We start from the raw sequence: 20,664 nt of genomic DNA on the forward strand, positions 1-20,664 counted from the left end.
GCCGATTGGTTAATCGTTCATCTTTCACCACGCCCACTCACGGACACTTATTTTTAATAATTAAGAAACCAACGTTTCACATAACATTATCACGTCATTCAACCTAGTGAGGTGGACAGTTGGTTGATAGGGTCAAGGCCAACACATATGCCTATAAATATAAACTAATACGTAACTATACTGAGCTAATTCATTTTTACAATCTTCAAAGCACAGCACAGTATTCCTCCTTTGTTAGCAGGGCTTTGATTTTTGAATGACAGGTATTTAGTCTTATCATGGAGCCAAAAAACGGGATGATGGACTTCGTGCGTGCACGTTTGCACATCTTTGCAAAGCTGTAGAAAACTCTGCAAACTTTTAACGCCCATGTACTAGTGATTATGCCACTGGTAAAGGCTGACTGTAGCGTAGACAAATGCAAACAACAGTTTTGATTGCTAGAGCTGCTGGATTTAAACCGATGCAAGCAACAGTCCATTAATTTTATTTGCGCGTCGAGTCGCATTAATGATGCGCCATCTGCGGCGCAGGAGACAAGTCTCGACACAGGGCGAACCGGGCTACTCTCTGAAGCTTGTTCTTCTGCGGTAGCTTCTTGTTCTGCTCCCTCTGCTCCCCCTCACTCCTGCAAGGAAAAAAGACACTGGTCCAAAGAACACTCCTCCCCTCCTTCCTCCACAGAGACATTGCTTTCTCCCTCTTTAAACCATGATCTGGCTCCCAGCTTTCCTCGGCGCATGTTTCCCCTCTGAGCTTGCTCGTGTCATGACACAGTGCAGCGAAGGGTCGCAGTGGTCCCCTCTAACGCCACGGGAACCCCAAAGACGTGGGGTTTGAGTTTGGTTACATGAAATATGCCATGTTCGCAGGACTGCACGGTTCTTTTTCTGCTGCACTTTGTTTTGAGTTTGGCAGCTGGCCACGAAGGGCTCTCAGTCTCTGGCAGTCTCCTCTCCTTCTTTGCAGAACAAGGTCAGTGTGCTGTGGTGCAATTCTGTGCATGGCCCGACTAAGTGCATGACTAGAAGAATTTGTATCGTTAAGTGCATATCACAGTCAGTATGCACTAAAGGTAAAAGGTCTGTATTACCTGTGTTTAAACTCTGTTTTGTAGGTCAGTTGTCAGAGTCAGAACTGTCCATTGTCCACCCAGTGAAAACCGGCGCAGATGGAGGATTCATCTCCCACTCTTTGTCTCACCACTTTAATGGTGGGAGAATCAGGCGAGACTTACAGTCCCATCCTCAAGAGAAACAGGTTTACTACAAGGTCATCTTCAAGGGAAAAACCTTAATGTTCAATTTGACTGCAAACAATCACCTGGTTTCAAATGACTACATCCTGGAGAGCAGGAATGGCAGTGCCAACAGGACTGAGCATCGTCTTTCTGATGGAAATTCTTGCCACCTTCTTGGCACCGTGGAAGCGTCTGATGTGCGAGGAACTGCTGCCATCAGCACCTGCAGTGGGCTGGTAAGGTGTCACAGTGTTTTATAGCTGTAAAGGTAATTTTATTCTCACTCTCATTCATCAAATTGAGCTGGTGGATGCTTGTGTTTAAATCAACATGCTTTTATCATGATTTTTTTTAAATTACACCAGATAGCAGCTATCACTATGGGTAAACTGGTATGCGGTTTAGGCAACTCCTCCATCTGACAGTGCCCGTCTGTTAGTTTGCTCTTCAGAGACTTCCCGACACTGTTTGCTGAAGGACTGTGCTGCAGACCTTCTGACGACTGCTGCTTCTCAGACTGACATGAGACCCTTTCCGTCTTTCTTGTGGTTCAGATGTTTTTCGTCTTCTTTCACCCTCACTCATTCATAAATTTGCAATCATGGATTATCTGTTCCTTTAGAGACACTTTGCAAACGCAACAGGATGCAAGAAAGTTTCAGTAATAGATCTTGGCACATTCTTGTGCGTGAGTGAAGCAGTAACGTTTGACAGATGGACAGATTTTTTTTAACTTGGGCTATAGTGTTTCTGTTCAAATAAGCAGTTTAACTACAAAACAGAGAGGACACCTGGAAAAAAAAATCAGAGTGATCCAATATATGAAGAAATATTTTTTTTTAAATACGACGTGAACAATTTGTGGTTCACTGATTTCCGAGAATTTTTAAGTTGTAATCCATCCATTCAGCACACAATCTTATTTCAAAATGCACTCTGGGGTTTTTGTTTACACAATATTACAACATTTTGAAAAGGCTAAAAAGTACGAGTATGTAGAAGAGGATGAACTTCCTGCCTTTGAAATGATAGGATGTGTCACTTTTAGTCACAAAGAATGTTTCAGTGTTCATGTTTGATTGTGTCACAGCAGGAATTCCACTCCTGCAGGGTCTTGCCTCCTGCCTCTGTGCTATGTGTGTGTGGGTTTCCCTGCATGTTTACACAGTTCATTTGTAACATGTGACTCAGGACGAGACCAGAATGACAGCCAACCTAGCAACATAATTTATATCTGACCCATTTCACAGCCGCTCATATAATCCTAGAAGGAAAAATGTGTTGCGTCACTCAAAAATCCACATATCTGCAGCCTAATGGCGTTCTGGGGATTTTCCTGCAACACAGAATTCCCCAGTTAGTCCCTTCACTCCAACCTATGAGGGAAACTGCTCTGATTTATTACACAGACTTTCTGTTCTGTGAAAGAAGGTTTATAGCTGCTAAACCCAAACAGAGACCACTAAACAGCTAGACTCAGCCAGACAGATGTGGGAGTGAAGCCCTACCAGCTGCTGCAGAGATTATTCACCCTCACGACACAAGTTGAAATGGACTACTTACAAATAGGAATTCAAAATAATTATTTGTTAATGTTGCATGAATAGGAAGCAAAAGGGATGGAGAAAAATGCTTTATATAATTAATAATAACACAGAGTTGGTTCAGTTAAATTGTTCAGCTCCTTCGTGTTTTGTTTTAGTAAAGATAATTTCTCTATAAATCTTCTCTGTAACAGTTAGCATTGTTGTTGTCTTTAAATTCAGAGCTGACTGAAGAAAACAATATAAAATCTTTAACTGTCTTCCATCTTCATTTGGTCGGCCAACAACCCCAAAAAAAGAAAATTAAGTTATTTATATTGTCAGAATTTTAAAAGTTGGAAACAAAGGCAGTTTTCACTTTTTATAGTCATAATAAATGAGTTACAATTAAAATATTGACCAAACGTGACAAACTCCACCCATTACGCAGCAGACAATAGAGCAGTGTCATGATTCTTCGTTGTTGTAAGGCAACAGTGAAGCTGCTATTACATTAATACCTCCAACTGCAATTTTAACATCCTGCTTCTGGTTGCAAAAACAAGGGTACAGTTGCTCAAACAAATACACTTTTGCATTACACTGTGTCTTTACAGCATGCAGGTAACCCTTCACCTTTTCTATTTACTGCAAACATGGAACCATGAAGTGGATAGCAAAAGGGTGGAAAATGCTTTCACTGTTCCTTTTATGTTTTTTATGGTAAAACCATTAATTTAGGTAAACCTAAAGCTTTCTCAGTGGAGACTTTTCTAATCCCTGAGGCCCAACGCGAAACAAGAATTTACAGGTTCAGACCTATTATACTGGTATTTTCCCCACTTAAATGCATGTTTGTTCCACCATGCACATGAAAAAATGGCAATAATCTTTTTGACCTCTCGGGAAGAAATGAGCTCGCACATAGAATCATCTTATGAATTAAAGAGAGAAGAGAAGTAAGTGTAGGGAAACATGCAACTACTGATAAAAAGCTAAGAATAAATGCACCTTTGTTTGCCAGTAAATTGTTGTGATTAATCATATTGCAGTAACAAGCACCGTTTGACCCCACCTTTCCTCGTGTCGCTCTAATCACTGCAGAGTCAACAGGCTATATAACAGAGACTTTATTTCAGACCTAGTTGGCCAGCACTCAGAAACCCACAGAAGCAGGGAACAGAAGAAAAGCAGTTCCATATGGCTGATGTATTTAGAGCACAGACCTGTGTTATGGTAACCTCCCCTGTCTTTGCCACCTCACACCCAAACAACATGCTTCCTCAGAGAAAGGGGATTATTGGTCAAGGGGGGCTAAAGGGGAAAGAGCTGGTCAAAGTGAAGACTGATATCCAGTTTAATGCTGTTGTCACAGAAATTCATAATTTCATTCTTCAACATTCTTCACTTTGTTAAAATGGGAAGCAAAGTCCTTGTTAGTATCCTTGCAAGTTTCCTTTGTTTGTTTAGCAGAGGCATCACAGAAGATCTGTACCTGGTCACAAGTAACATCATAACCATATGTATATGTATAAGCAACTGCAGACTGTGTTCCACAGTAGAACAGCATTTGGTATGCACATCAGGCAGAGAAATGGTCTCAGTGTTTGGAAGGGCCTCCCTGTAGCATTCCTGCTTGGCTGATCTGTACTCCACCACCTGTCTGTTTCTGCTGGGACTGACTTGTGTTTTCCCACAGGAATACGTACAGGAGACTATGATAGAAAACATTACTAACAGAACTGCCCATCACATGCTTGATTTATTTTCATACAGTCTATGTTTTTCTTGCAGGAACACGATACAACTCCAAAAGCAAAGATGTGATGATATATTATTCCACTCACATAGTGTTTGCATGAGATACAGAGAAACAGTGAAATCAGCTGAGTGTTCTCTGCACAGGGCCTTCGGGAAGTCTTCCCAGCTGACTGTAGATATCATCGTGCATGCCTTGCAGATGAGGCCACTGCAGCTCTGGGAGCTCTGGCTGAAGGCCACACTCTGAATAAGTCCTCTTTGACCTTTATCAAAATTGTTTTTAATTTGATATATATATAGGTAAAGTTTGTTTAGTACTTGCAAGACTGTAGCTTTTGGAATGACTGAAAAAAACAGTCCCGAGCAGCTTGTTTCATAAATTCATTACAGCATATAGGGTAAAGTAATCTTTTCAAAGACTGAACTCCCTGAATCAAGCAATGAGATATTCAGTCAGTGACTTTTTTCTTTTTCTAAGAAACAGATGTGAAACTTGTCAGGATGACCCAGAAAGCTGAAACTACTACTACAGTAAACAGTGGGGTAGATCCCCAGAACCACAATCAGCCAAACCATAAATACTGCATGGCCTAATTTTTCACATCTGCCCTTGGCTGCTGAAACTATCTGAAAAAATCCAAGAATCATGTTCATGTTTTTAAAACTTTATTTATTTTTTTGTTCAGAGAGCCTCTCTCTTTGCTCAGCTGCACTGACGCAGACTCTCTTCTTTCCATTCGACTGTTGAAAGACTGTTGGTCGTATGTCTGTCAGTCTGTGTTTTGCCGGTTGGTTTAATGAAGGAGGGACAGGTTCATCCTGGATCAGTCTGGGCATGTTTGGACTTATCTTGATTAAAAAAATAAAAGCCCATACAAACACTCCCAGAGTCACTTTAACTTAAACAACATTCCTCATGAATATGTTTATAAGCAGAAAAGTGAACAGAATTGCATTTTATGCCTGATTGCATGCATGTCCTGTATTTTTTCATTTGCATTTATGTGTGTGTTCACCAGTAGACCTCACTGAGCGGCAAGTGAAGAAGCCGCACCAGTAAGAACACGTATTGGCATACTTAGCAAGAAGTTGTTGTATTACTGCAGCAGCATAGAGAATGTGCCTGAGGGAAAGGCTGATATTCAGATCTGTTCACTAATGATAGCTTCCACTCAGATGGAAATTACTCTGGAGCGACGTTTTTTAGCAGGTTTAAGGGGACGCCTATGCCTCAGCTTTGTGGTGTGGAAATTGTAGAAGCACTATACTTTTTGGTGATTTGTTGTCAGGCTTTTAAGTGGTTCAACACAATAGTATGCTTGATAGGCTTTTTGTTTCACTCACAGTCTGAGAATGCCTGACGTTAGACTTTAATCCACATTAAGTCTTTGGCATGATTTGGGGATAAAATCTGTGACTGAGTACAATACAATGATGATGATTGAGAGTGTAGATTTGCCCTAAAACCTAAGCTTGCTATACCCACACTTGTTGTGTGTTTTTACTGTACACATTTATTCCATCAATGTATTATTTTCCACAGAGAGGCTTCTTCGCCTTGGCAGAGGGACACTATTTTATAGAGCCTGTCCAGAAATCTTCTGATGATCCTGCTGGGAGTCGAGAGCCCCACATTATCTATCCAAGAGTTTCTACACAAAGTCAAAGAAAAAAACGAAGTCTTGAGTCCAAAAAGACGCCCAATCCCTGTGGAGTTCGAGGTGTGTATGTGAGTCCTGAATTAGTGTATGGCGTGTTTGTGAGTACTCTTCTGCTGGTGTTCAAGGATTTTTTTTTCCTCTGGCTGTGCTTGTGTCAAGAAAGATAAGCCACAAGTGTACTGCAAATAATGTCTTCAATTATTCACGCTTTAGATGCTCCAACTGACTCCATCCAGGTGGAGATGGAGAGGGAGGAATGGGAGAGGGAGCATCGGAGAGGGGAGGACCAGGGTCAATCGCGTTCACAGCGCTCAGTCAGTAGAGAGCGTTGGGTGGAGACCATGGTGGTGGCTGACTCCAAACTTATCCAATACCATGGCAGTGATAATGTGGAGTCCTACATCTTCACTATCATGAATATGGTGAAGGGTTTGAATGAACTTTTTTAGTTGATGTAAAGGTCTTTTAAAGCCTTTTACAATGAATTCTCTCGCTGTTGACAGGTGGCCGGAATCTTTCATGATGCTAGTATTGGGAATGCCATCCACATCATCTTGGTGCGCCTCATTTTGCTACATGGAGAGGAGGTACTCTTCATCTGAATGAAGTCTTTAAGAAACCTCAATGTGCTTTTATAACATTTGCTTTGGCAATTCTTACACTAAATGTGGAACAAGAAAAGCAGAAATGGATTTGTGAAAACTGAGCTCACTTTCCAGGTTAGTCTGAGATAAGGTGGACAAACTTCTACAAATTTGCATAGTTTTCTAATGTGTAATAACGAGCTCTGATGTCTTGTATATAATGTGTATGCCTTGGCTTACGGCCTTACCACACCCCAACACACCAGCAGGACCATGCCTTCTTAGTACTTGAGTGGAATACTAGGTGCTGTAAGTTTAGAGTGGATGAAGCTTAGATGTTAGAGCAGGTCATCTACTAATCGAAAGGTTGGTGGTTTGATCCCAGGCTGCTTGAGTCTGCACACCAAAAGGTCTTTGGGAAAGATACTGAACCCCAGTTGATCTCTGATGTGCGCATCATCGTGTGACTGTTAAACAGAAAGCACTTAGGTCGAAGGAATGTTGTATAAAGCAATTTAACTGTTTGTGAAGAAGAGTGCAGTATAAGAACAAGTCCATTTAATAACCACATTATTTGGAAAATGTGATTGAAAATTAATCAGTTCTGATGTCTCGCCCCTCCTCCTGACAACATCTGAAGCTCTAGGTTACACCTCTTTACACCTTATAGTACACACTGGGATCTGCAAGTATTGAAGAAAAATGTTATCAAGTTATTTGCTAACTGTTCTGTAGCTACAGTTTTAAAAAAAAAAGAACAACAAGTATGTGAAATTATTTGTTTGTGCTTGTTGCAGAAAGGGTTGAAAATTGTTCACCATGCAGACACCACCTTGGCTAGTTTCTGTGCTTGGCAGAAAAACCTAAACCCCCAGAGTGACACACACCCGGCTCATCATGATGTGGCTGTGCTGATTACCAGGCAGGTGGCAGATAACCCAGCATACATCGGCAACCTCAAAAGCTTAAATGAAATGTTTATACAGATGACATACAGATGACTTGTATGCGTCTCCCCCTATAGGAAAGACATCTGTGCTGGAATGAACCAGCCGTGCGAGACTCTGGGTCTGTCTCATCTGTCTGGGATGTGTCAACCCCACCGCAGCTGCAACATCAATGAGGATTCGGGTCTACCTGTTGCCTTTACAGTAGCTCATGAAATGGGCCACAGGTCAATATGTGTGTGTGAGAGAGTCTGGATTTGTAATGACTGTGAAATACTAGAATATTGTAACAAAGAAAGAGTCTGTAGTTCCTGTGTTCGGTTACTGTCTTCAATGTAGTGTCATAAAATCCCCTACCATTAGCTCACCAGCCTATTAGTGGACTGCTGGTGTGCAAATAATGACTAAGTTTCTAATAACCTGAAAGAAAAGGAAAGGATACCTGAGAGTCCTGTTGTATTGTGGGTGTAGATCATGTAATAGCACTAAAAGTGAAAGGACAGAGGTGTTGGGTTTCTTTTTAGCTTTAAAGTTTAACTCAAGTTTAGTTGAGTCCAAAGAATCATTTGTTCCATCAGAGGAGGCTTTAACTATAAAATGAGAGCTGTTCCACGTTCCATTTGTGGTTAATTTCTGGTCTTTTGTCATGTTCAACTTTGGTTAAGCACCGTTAATGTCAACAGCTCGACTGATGTCAAACCACACCATATAATGTAGAAGTTATGTGTATTTGTCTTCTCGTTATCTTGTTTGTGCAGTAATTTAAAGTGCTTTTCCACTTTGTACTGTCATGAAACTCTAGAGTAAGAGTTATATGTACACAAACAAAAGTAAGTCAAATATCTGTTGACCTATTTCAAATGTGGAAACAAATGTGTTACAGGACTCAGCACATTCACTCATTGTGATTGCTCCATTATGGCAGTGTGAGCCATACAGACCACTATCCTTGTAAAATACTTCTGTGTAATCACGTTATCATGAATATTAATGCGGCTTGTGTCTGAACACAGCTTTGGAATTCATCATGATGGCCAAGGGAACGACTGCGAGTTGGAGGGGAGACATCCGTTTATCATGTCCAGACAGCTGATGTATGACAGCTCGCCTCTCACTTGGTCTTCCTGCTCCAAAGAATACATCACACGTTTCCTTGAGTAAGCCTGAATCTGTACTTTTGTCTAAAGTGGGTTAGTTTTACATCTATTTGTCTTTGTTAAAAATGCATGAGATGTGTGTAATCTATGGGAATTTCCATGTACCTTTTTTCTCTCTCTCTCTCTCTCTCTCTCTCTTTTTTTTTTCTTGACAGCTGCATGGAGATTTAGCAGATATGCTAGTGCGGATTTGTGTTGAGGTTGTGAAATTGATCCAAAACACACATTGGGTGTGGTGTGTGTTGGGGGGGGAAAAAACACAGGCTATTAAAACAAACATGCAGTAAACCATGGCTGCAATGGCAAGTTTAAAGTGAAGCAAAGAACTGAAGCAGGAAATTATGTAAATGACAGAAAAGTAAGAAGAGCCTAAAGCAACATTCAGAGGGTGGCAACCCCTGCACAAGTATCTGCAAAGCTGGTTTCACACGTTAACTCTGGACAGCTTAGGATGATCAGGACATAGCATTGTTGGGAATTGTTCTATTTATACAACACGACTTAAACACATATGTAATCCTGGAAAAACTTAGATGATGGTGCTGCTTCAATATAGTCTACACGAGATCAGTGCGATCAGTCACTACAGGGACTTAGTGTTAGGGAGTAAGCGCAGTAAAAATCATTAAATTTCCAGTTTATCTGGGCCAGACATCTACATCCTTACATGAAGATAAACTGGTAAGAAATTTCACATCTACAGAAGTGCAAACATATATGATCAATCGATTAAAAATATATTTGTTCACAACACTTTAAAAGTCCTTTTTTAAATCTAAAATCCTTCTTCTCATAAACAAGGTCCTGAATAATCAAGTCCCATCTTATCTTAAAGACCTCATAGTATGATATCACCCTAATAGAGAAATTGGCACCGAGACTGCTGGCTTACTTTTGGTTCCTAGGATATTTAAGAGTGATGTAGGAGGCAGAGCCTTTAGCTTTCAGGCCCCCTTTCCATCGAACCAGCTCCCAATTTGGATTCAGGAGATAGATTCCCTTCTTTCTTTTAAAATTAAGCTTAAAATATTGTTTTTTGTCCCTGAACCCTCTCTTAGGTGTACTGCAACAGGCCTAGGCTGCTAGGCCTAGGCCTCCCTCATTCACTCCCTTAATCATTAGTTATTATTAGTTATTAATCTCTGCCTCTCTTGCACAATGCTTCTTGTGTCCAATCTCACCCCCTCACCCCAAGCCAGTCATGCCAAATGGCTGCTCCTCCCCAAGCCAGGGTCTGACAGAAGTTTCTTTCTGTTAAAATGGAATTTTTCCTTCCCACAATTCCCAAGTATTTGCTCATGGGGGTTCGTCTAATTTTTTAGGTTTTCTTTGTATTATTGTGGGGTCTTTACTTTACAATATAAAGCGCCTTAGAGCAACTGTTCTTGTGATTTAGCCAGTTACCACAAAGTCGAGGTCAGAGCTCATATATGTGAACTGGATTATTTTTGCTGTTATAATTTTTGCCTTTTTAAGTAGTTTTCCCAGGTTCTAGTCTATTTAAGTGTTAATGTCTAGGTCTCTTTGCTTGAGTTTGAGCATTCAGATTTTCTCCTTTGACTCCCAACCACCATACCCTGTGATAAACAAATATCATATCTTTGTTTATCTGCCTTAGTCGTGGTTGGGGTTTCTGTCTGGATGACCGTCCTTCAAAGAGGGACTTAACCACGCCCCTGGCACGCCTCGGTGTACGCTACACCACACATCACCAGTGCCAGCTCCAGTATGGACCAAATGCTACCTTCTGCACTGAGGTTGATGTGAGTATTGCACAAGCACAGAAAAGTAAATCTTGTAGAAAACACTTTCTTCGCTTTCTTATTGTTTTGGGGTTATGTTTCTTTCAGAATGTTTGCCAGATTCTTTGGTGTTCAGTAAATGGTTCCTGCCGCTCTAAACTGGACTCACCTATAGATGGTACTCGCTGTGGACCAGAAAAGGTGAATTGTGATAGTCTAGGTTTTGTTTCCTTGTGTAAACAGACGGGTACCAGCAGCATCAAGAAGGTGGTACTGTCACAGAGACATCAGCATTGTCTTATTCCAGCTGAAGTGGTATTTAACTTATATCACTATTCTGTATTCTAATCCAGTGGTGTATCTCCGGAGAGTGTGTGATTGTGGGTAAACTCCCAGAGACAGTGAATGGAGGCTGGGGACAGTGGAGTACCTGGTCTTACTGCTCCAGGACCTGTGGTATTGGAGTTCAGTCATCAGAGAGGGAATGTAACAACCCCAAGTAAGAAATGAGTCTAACACCCATTTGAAATAGTTTTCACACTGTATGGCTATAGAATTGTTTTTTTGTTTTTTGTTTTGCAGTTCACAGGTTTAATGTCATCTGCCCCCAAAATACTGACATCATGTTGATTTTTTTTAACTGGTTCGTTCAAGTGTGGTGCTCTTTTCCACAGGCCAGAATTTGGGGGCAAGTACTGTACCGGTGAAAGAAAGCGTTACCGGACCTGTAACACAAAGCCCTGTACAAATAATATACCAACTTTTCGAGAGATGCTGTGCAGTGAGTTTGACACTGTGCCTTACCACAATGAGCTCTACCAGTGGATCCCTGTGGCAAACCCATGTAAGTACTCACAGCCTTAAATATGCAAGAAGCTTTATTTTTCAACATGCCAGTGATCACAAACACTGTCAGTGCATTAAAAGCAAACCTGAATAGCAGATCACACAATAGAACACTGTCAGTCTCACAGTACAGTACTGTATATTTTTACTAAAATTAAACTTCTTTTTTTGTGGGACCACACAACAAAATTGAGACCCACGGATATAAAGTGGAAGATTAGTAGATGTAATTGTATGTGTCAAACAAAAGGGGGCAGCATTTGTATTTAAAAGTCCACACTGATGCAGCTGCCGACTACATTACAGCTCAGCAGGGGCACAAAACTGTAACTCACTTCCTGTCTGATGTATTTTTGTTTTTCTTTTCTTCTTTTGCGTTCATATCGCTTTTATTATTGTCAATCACTATATCTTGAAAATAACAGAACAGAATTATTTTCCCTTTTTAGCTCTTTAAAAATATATAACAAAATACGCTCACGTCTTAAGTGAGAAGCATGACTCATAACTGGCTCAAATAGACATTTTAGCAATTTGACAACATTATCAATTTGTTTCATCTCACCGTTATTCTCAGTAAATCCCTGCGAGCTTCACTGTCGACCAGTCAGCCAGTACTTTTCTGAGAGGATGTTTGACACTGTGACAGACGGAACACCGTGCTTCATGAACAACAAGTCCAGAAACATCTGCATAAACGGCGTGTGCAAGGTAGTGTGGCTGGGTAAGAGACAAATAGAGACTGGGGAGGGCTGTAGTGAAGCAGGCTGATACACTGCAGAGTTACTAAAATGTTAAAAAGGGATACTTTATGGAAAAAAACTTGAATTGTTATGTTTTTGTTTTATTTTAATGTGTTGTGTGTCTTTGGTTTCTAGGAGGTCGGCTGCGACTATGGCATCGACTCAAACGCAGTGGAGGATCGTTGTGGAGTCTGTTTGGGCGACGGCACAAGCTGTGAGACAGTTTATAAGTCATTTGATGAAGAAGGAGGCTTTGGTGAGTGCAACACAAGGAGTATTTTCAACAGCTGGAAACAAATTAAATTATCTCAACATAAGACATAATGCCATTACAAAATTGTGTTGTAACGCAAAACAGACAACCTATTAATGAGGAAAGCTTTGATGTACCAACTAGAAGAGTGTGAAAACACAGAGAATTCAAACATGTCTACAGGCACAAAGTCATTCGAGGACAGTTCATTACCATTACACCATTGTGTTGTTTCTTTGTTGTCATGGCAGCCATCTTGTCCACATGGTGCAGCTGTTTGTCCTGCTGTACTTGGCTGCTGTTATGTTATGGTGTGTGCGTGCATGCATGTGTAGCTACAGGCCCGTGTTTGCATTTGCCTAAAGATTCGCATCTTGTGCTGCTTTTACTGCCCTCGGAAAAGTATAACTCACCTGCCAAATCAACATGCCGCCAAGACAGATTCATAGAAAAGAGGCTTTAAAACAATAAGAATTCTCTCCTTTCTCTCCTCTCGCTCTCTTTCTGTATGTGTTTGCCCTGCAATGCATCCTTTCCAGATAACCAGCCCAGATGTGTGAGACTTCAAAAGACTTAGACCAAGGCCAAACCTCCCCCTCCTTTCACAAACACACACCTTCCCACAAACATCATTAAACTCCAGAGACCCACTCACTGCTGTTTTCGTCCTCCCCCATCCCGCCCCCCCATCTACACAATAAAAAACAGAGACAGGGCAGTGCCCCCCACGCTGAATGCACACACGTACAGTCACAGACATATGCACACACACACACACACACACACATGCCAACCACCCCCACAGACGTATCCCACCCTCTATTAAAGATCAGAGAGAAACTGTCTGGTAGTCTGGATGTGAGTGTGGCAGCAGCCATGGTGGGCCATCCATTACTCTGCTGTGACTCTGACTTCCCTCCTGAATCTCCCAGGGTACGTGGATGTGGGTGTAATACCTGAGGGGGCACGGGACATCCTGATAAAGGAAGTGGTGGAGGCAGGAAACTTCCTGGCTCTGAGAAGCGTGGGGTCAGACGAGTACTTTCTCAACGGCAACTATATCATCCAGTGGAATGGGGAGTATGAGGCCGGCGGGACGACGTTCTTCTACGAGCGCAGTGGGAACATGGAGAATCTCACCGCTCCTGGACCCACCAAGCAGCTAGTCATGCTTCAGGTAGGTCGTCATATTACAGAGGTGAAACATTTTTGATATGTGTAGAAGCTATTAGAGAAGTAAATAAAGTTCCCTGCACTTTATTGTACCCCATACAATTAAATATCTCTGGGCACTTAAAAGCATAAGACAAGGAGTACAATATAATATTGATGAGATGGTCTCCTTGGAAAGGTACTCATAGTTCATGTGGTTGTTCAGTTGCTGTTTCAGGAGAAGAATCCAGGTATAAAGTACGAGTACACCATTAAGAAGACCAAAGAGACAGAAAATGAGATCCATGAGCCTATTTACAGATGGAGACACGGAGCGTGGACAGACTGCAGCACCACCTGCGGCTTAGGTCTGAGTCACATTTCAGTAAAACAATTTTCTTTCTTTATTCTCTCATACCTAGTAGGATAATTTAAGGATTTTTGATAGGATCATGATATTCTTTCTGGATTTTTGTCCTTTCTTAGGTGAGCAACACCAGCCTGTGCGCTGTTTTGAAGTGGATGTGGGCGTAGTGGATGAGTCTCTGTGTGACCCAGACAGCCGTCCAGAAGATAGACACAGGAAGTGCAAGAATATGGATTGTCCTGCAAGGTCTTAATATTTTATATTTTTTAGCCTTTTTTTGTCGCGGTCTGTACTATTATGTCCAAAAGAATTGCTTGAAACTTAAATATTTCCATTTATTTTTATTAACTTTCATTTAAAACCTTATCCTTACAGCTTTGGTTTGCAATTAACCTGCCCTGTTGCACTGTGCTTGATTATACTAATTAAAAACAGTGAAAATAAAGGATTTTTATCACAGATAAAAATTCTCTTTGTCGGTTTGAAATCTCAATAATTTGTTTTAATGGCTAAAATGTGTTTGCATCAAAAGAAGTTCAAATTTATAGTTTTGTTTGCTTTAATCGCATCAAAGAGTTCATCAAAAAAAAGAAAAACGAGTTCCTATAAATCACCAGTTGTGGACAACATTTTATTTAGCCAAGTTTGCTATTTTAAAAGTTTAGCTTATTTGGTTAAATAACAAAGAACTAAATTCAAAAATGCACTTCTTTGGTTTTGGCACTGAAATGCAGGTATTGAGAATACTATAAAGCATTTTGTAAGCTACAGCTCTGTTCGCTGTGTGAGAAAGATAACAACATTGTCGCTTGCCTTGCATTCCCCATTTATTTATTTGTTGCCAGCGGTCTCTTTATTCACCTTCTTTTCCTGTCTAACTCCTTGCCCTCAGGTGGTGGGTTGGGGGTTGGCAGCAGTGTACAGCCACCTGTGGCTTAGATGGACTGAGGAAACGAACGGTTCTCTGTGTCCGCACAGTGTTGGGAGAAGAAAGAGTGCTCCACCCTGTGGAATGCAAGCATCTCCTAAAACCAAAGCCTGTGGTGCCGTGCAACAGAGACGTACCCTGTGGACAGGAGTGGCTAGTTGGCAACTGGGAAGAAGTAAGCCTTTTTCTATGAATTTTATTTGCTTTTGACTTGAATCTTAAAGATCACAGACTTTCATAGCATACTGTAAAACCTTTCTTTATTTGTAAGGTAATGTCTTCTTTGTGTTCGTTTCTTCTTTGCAGTGCCCTGTCACATGTGGAGGAGGTGTTCGCTCCCGCCTAGTCACCTGTGCACTGGCACCCACAAAGACCTGTGACCCCTCGACTAAACCTAGGGCCAGATCACTGTGTGGCTTGCAAAACTGCCCAAATTCAAGTCTTCGTAGACGATTTGGGCCTGCATCTAAATACCGCCGCATAAACATCACTAAACCTCACTCCACTAAGCATCCTGGTTCTCCTTCATGGAATCCCATGACCACCCCGGCCACTGCTGCACCTACAACTGCTATCACTAGAACCAACAAGCAAATTACAACTACCATTTCTACCACCATCTCCCTTTCAACTCCTGAAATAATAAATCCAGATGATCATGACTTTAACAGCATGATGAGGAAAAATGAGGGTGAGAGAAGGAAAGTTTTCCCAGTTAAATCCAAATCTGCTGAAAAGGATGGGAAAGCAGATGAAAAAAAGGTAGACGAGGTAGAGGAAGAAGAGGAGGGTAGCACTCCAAATGTGCTGCTCTTCACCCCAGGATATGATTATGTTGTTGATCCGATGACCGAGGAGGACAGGATTATTGATCTAGATGTTTTTACCACAGCTTCACCACTGAAAAATCCTGTTAAATCAACCACAACAGTATCACACTCACTCATCACACCCACTCTCCAATTGAGTCCACTCACTGTGCACATAACCAGGGCGCCGACCACATCTGCATACTCCACCCCACACACCAGTACTGAAACGTGGGCAAAAACCACTCACTTTTTATCTGACCCCCACACCACCTCACATGTTAATCCCCCCTGGACACACTGGGTTGCGCTGACCACTCCCATGTACAAGTATCACTCAGTCACATCAAAAACTGGTTATCACGCAAGGAAAGCGCCTTCTACAACAGCAAGCAAACAATCCACTATGACAGCATTACCACAGCCCACATTAAAGACGAATAAAATGAAGAAGCTTGCTGTGACACCCAAAAAAACCACCACTGCCACTCGTGCTAAAAAGCCTACATCCAGGGACAAAGGTAGTCGGTCTAAGAGCCAAAAGCAGCGATCCGGACATCATAAGAGCAGCTCAGGAAGTGACCAAAGCAACTTGATGGCCATAGAGCCTGTCGATGTGGATGTATTCTGGGTTGTAGGAAACTGGAGTGAGGTACTTTATCAGGATGCTATCCTACTCTCTAACTACAGGCTTGACCATTAATGGTAACGTCTGAAATGTTTTTAATCAGAAATTTCTCCTCCTCAGTGTTCAACAACATGCGGGATCGGAGCAGTGTGGAGGACAGTCAAGTGCAGCTCCCAGAACGACGAGGACTGTGCCAACGTGAAGAGACCTGAGCCTGCTCGTACCTGTCACCTGCAGCCCTGCGCCACCTGGCTAAGTAGCAGCTGGAGCAAGGTGAGTAACGTTAGATTTCCTCCAGTCACTGAATCTGATAATTGCGCTTCTTACTTATTAAATATGCTTAATACTTAATTGTACTTACACTCATTGTCTATTACTTTTCCAAATGAAGTTGGTTCATTCAGACCCGACTTTTTTTTTTTCTTGCCATTTGTTTATGAGTCGGTTATTGTTTATAATTTTCTCCAAAGTGTCCGGATGATTGCGCGGTGGTGGGAAGGAGGTACCGTGATGTCCAATGTGTTGATTCCCAGACTAAACGTCCTCTCAGACCCTTCCACTGTCAAGCAGTGTCCAGCAGACCCCTTAGCACCTTGATTTGCCCCCACAAGCCCTGTATGAGCTGGAGTGCATCACCATGGGGACCGGTAGGAAAAGCATCCACTCACATCTCTATATATGAGACATTTGTAATCATGTTTATTAAAAAAATAATATTTTTTTTTGTCTTTTCATCTCCAGTTGTGACTATAGTTTGGACTTTACCTGCCTTGGCTTTTTAGATTTTTCCCCCCTTAAATTCAACAATGTTTTGGAGCCTTGTGAGCCTGATTCTTTAATCTTGAAAATTATCATCGCTGTTTCTAAAGCTGCCCATTTTTATTTATTTAATTATGTATTTTCAGATTTTGGTTCCATTTCTACTATTTTCATCACAAGCCACAGTTATTTCTGTTCTACTGGAAGATGTGGCCTGAACTGTTTGACACTGAGGATTTTTTTTGCCACATGGTGTCTCTTGTGTTACCGTTACAGATACAGTTAGAAGAGACTTTATTACAATCTTAGAAAAAGAAAATTCACCCTTTTGAATGCTTTTGTCTTTCTCAGTGTTCTGCCAGCTGTGATGAAGGTGTCAGAGAGCGCCTGGTGTATTGCCCTGAGCCTCATCGCTGTAGCAACACACTCAGGCCAAACAGTACTGAGCCGTGCAGTTTAAAACAGTGTACTTGGTGGAAGACTGGGGACTGGGAAAAGGTCAGCTATACTTTACACATTTAATGAATCTTTAAATGTTTCTGTGCAATATAAATTTATATTAATTAGGTTTAAAACAGAAGTAAACTAAACTATAATTTTATATATTTTTTGGTGTGAATTTGCAGTGCTCTGTGAGTTGTGGTGGAGGCCAGCAACAGCGTGCTGTCAACTGTGTAAGCAAAAAGGATTTGGCTGTAATGCCAAACAGCCTCTGTGAGAAAATTTCCAAACCAGAAACACTCAGGAAGTGCAATATGCAGGAATGCAAGACAAACAAAGGTTTGTATGCCAAAATAAATTATTTGGATGAAGATTAGCAAAGCAGATTACCTGTTAAAACATGAATGCAGTTTCCATTACGTTTTGTTTCTTGAGTGAGTGAGGGAGGTGTTTTGGTCAAAATCACTTAAATTTGATATCTATATGGCTTTAAAGTGTTTGCTCTAAGGTTGTGTTCCTTGTTATGCAGGTCCACTTTGCAAGAAAGACACCATGTCCTCTCGCTTCTGTGACAAGCTGAAGCGATTGGGTCGCTGCTCTCTCAGGTCGGTCCAGAAACAGTGTTGTATCACCTGTGGTTCTGGCTAACTACAACACTTACTGTATCCTTCTGAAATACTGGTATAAAGCCATGTCATCCACAATCTAGGAGACCAAAGTATTAATGACCACATCAACAAGCTCCTCTTAATCAACACAAACAAACAAGGATTTCTTTTTTCCCACCAATTTGGGGTTTTGTATTTTATTTTATTTTATTTTTTCTTGAAATATCAGAAAGGAAACAAACCAAAGCACTGATGGTACACATTTGGACTGTTGGAGATGTTCAGTGTTAGAAGAAATGCTTGAGCTATACAATTTGAAATATTTTCTTGGTAAATTTAAATGATATTTGAGAAGCACAATTCAAGAGTTATAAAATCTCACCACGTAGTGTCATAAATTAGGTTATAAATTAAGACAAACTATGGACATTTCTTCTTTCTTAGTCCTTCGGAAAATATCTTTTTGTACTAAAGGTGCTTTTATAGGCGATGTGCTGATGATTAACAGCACATGTTACTATTCTTTTATGTCTTTCTGAGATAAATGGTAAATACAGAATGTAAATAAAGATGTTCTAATACTGATAATCTCAGGCCATTTTCACACATGAACTCGGGTGCAGTCATTGTCTGAAGTTATCCGAGACAATGACCTGCAGTACTCATACACGGGCTTAATTGGTAATCGTATGGACTTTGTGCTGTGGAGCTGGTGGAGCAAAGACACTTTAATGTCTTTTAATTTGAATTTGCTGTCACACAACTCCCATGGGTAATTCCTAGAAAAGTTCAGGGCTGCAGTTCAGTTCATGCGTGAAAACGGTTTAAGTCGATTTATACTTTTTATGAATGAATTTCTTTTTTTCTTTAAAAAAAAATGCTTGAACATGTGTTTATGTTCTGAGCTGGCACTGGATGTTTACATTATCATTGGTATATGTTCCTGCTTTTAGTCATTGTTGTTACAATTTTAAAGGATAATTAAATCAGCTGCAGAATCTGCACAATCCTGCAGTTAAACCTGTGGTGCTTCTCCTCTGGTGTGAGATTTACCAATGAGAAAGAGGTGTTGCAGGTCATCCCTCTCAGGTCACTCTAAAGTTGGCCACTGTGTTTAATGTGATGTTGTACAGGCATTATCATTGTCACGCCCTGGGTATGTCACCCTGACTGATTTGTCCTTCTCATGGCTCCATCAATAAATGTGACGATAAAAGACAATTGTGCTGAACATCCATTTGTAAATTTACACCTACACTGTTGCTTGAATACCACAAGTATAAATAACAATCCAGCCTTCAATAACCTTCTTTCCATAAGTGACTTCTACTTTGGGACCTTTTGCGTCGACAAGGTCATTCTCACCTGAAAGTGCCGCATGCTTATGAATGTGTAACACCTGAATCAGCAGCACCAAGCTCTGTTTCAGGGATTGGGTTCAGCTGGCCCAGATTTATCAGGCTCCTCTGTGCCGGATAACTTGACACGAATGGACTTTGCCCTGCTACACGCACCCTGCGGCTGTCATTCAAGCCAGAGACCAAAAGTTAGTCAGCAGTAATGGAAGGAGTAACACAATACAGGGTCAGTGTGGAGCCTTGTGTCCTAAAACCCACCAGTGAGTGTGTGTGCGATTTCTCTGCGTGTTTTCATTACAAAGCAAACACCCATCAGTCGTATTACCCAACCACACGTGTTGCTTAATAAGCAGTTGACCTCAAAGTTGGGGAATAACTAAAAATATCTGGTTTGATTTCAGTTTCGTGGTGATTGTAACTTCCTTAGTATGAGATTCTATAAACAATGATTGTGATTAATGACACTGGTTTTCTGATGTCATACGTAGTTTTAATCAATGTCATCTTGGATTTTTCATCCAACAATACAGTGTTTTTACTCATCAATTTATTGCTTAAGTGACTGGCCCGGCACAGCTCATTTTTAGCTGTTTTGAAAGCAACATAAGTGTCTGATTACTGCTTTTTCTTATAAAAGGGCAAATGGTAATAAAATTACTCTCAACAGCTTGTGTTCTAAAGCCAAACAGTTGTGGTTTGGGATTCAAAAGTCAAATGTTTATTTCATTACTGTCTGATTTTCCAGACCTTCTCTGCACAATGCCAACAGTAGCGAACAGATTTTGCATCCAAATCTTTAGGGCATATTACAGGTGATGGTTAGAGCATGCATGGCAGGTATGAATTTTATTGATAAATAATATCACCGTGATGTCACGCACTGGTTTGTAGACTTACTGTTGGCATTTTGTCACTGATGATGCTGTTTTGTTTTTGTTTAGTTTTTTTTGTTGTTGTGGAAGCCAGGTGTGCCCAAGGGTGCAACGCAGAGTTGCACATACCTCCTCATTAGGACTTAAAAGTAAAAGACTAGAATTTTACTCATCCAAACCACACCACAATATCTGTATCTCACAGTAGGTCACATTATTTGCCAGAAAAATTATTAAAAAGGTAAAAGACTAACACCACAAAGCCTAAAAGTCCACTCCAATTAG

The 20,664-nt window shown here is 41.0% G+C and overlaps 1 protein-coding gene across 1 annotated transcript; it reads left to right on the plus strand.

Moving 5' to 3' along the window:
• The first annotated feature begins 589 nt into the window (after positions 1-589).
• LOC308403863 (A disintegrin and metalloproteinase with thrombospondin motifs 12-like) lies at positions 590-19,714 on the plus strand. Its single transcript, XM_080893649.1, has 24 exons — positions 590-975; positions 1,118-1,476; positions 6,068-6,245; positions 6,399-6,607; positions 6,689-6,772; positions 7,567-7,691; positions 7,794-7,943; positions 8,730-8,873; positions 10,492-10,636; positions 10,724-10,816; positions 10,969-11,114; positions 11,290-11,459; positions 12,039-12,172; positions 12,340-12,460; positions 13,390-13,634; positions 13,836-13,977; positions 14,096-14,222; positions 14,869-15,079; positions 15,211-16,365; positions 16,462-16,614; positions 16,812-16,988; positions 17,452-17,598; positions 17,727-17,880; positions 18,071-19,714. Exons 1-24 carry the CDS (start codon positions 858-860, stop codon positions 18,187-18,189), a joined length of 4,806 nt encoding a protein of 1,601 aa, XP_080749775.1. The 5' UTR covers positions 590-857; the 3' UTR covers positions 18,190-19,714.
• The last annotated feature ends 950 nt before the right edge of the window (positions 19,715-20,664 follow it).

The sequence above is a fragment of the Rhamphochromis sp. 'chilingali' genome (assembly GCF_963969265.1).
Source record: "Rhamphochromis sp. 'chilingali' genome assembly, chromosome: 10".
In the NCBI taxonomy this organism is placed as follows: Eukaryota; Metazoa; Chordata; class Actinopteri; order Cichliformes; family Cichlidae; genus Rhamphochromis; species Rhamphochromis sp. 'chilingali'.

Bases quoted from the DNA above. Each gene is read 5' to 3' on its own strand.
- LOC308403863 (XM_080893649.1), top strand. From the start codon at position 858: ATGCCATGTTCGCAGGACTGCACGGTTCTTTTTCTGCTGCACTTTGTT. The intron at 11,460-12,038 runs GTAAGTACTCAC...CGTTATTCTCAG, and splicing joins GATCCCTGTGGCAAACCCAT to TAAATCCCTGCGAGCTTCAC. The intron at 16,989-17,451 runs GTAGGAAAAGCA...TGTCTTTCTCAG, and splicing joins GTGCATCACCATGGGGACCG to TGTTCTGCCAGCTGTGATGA.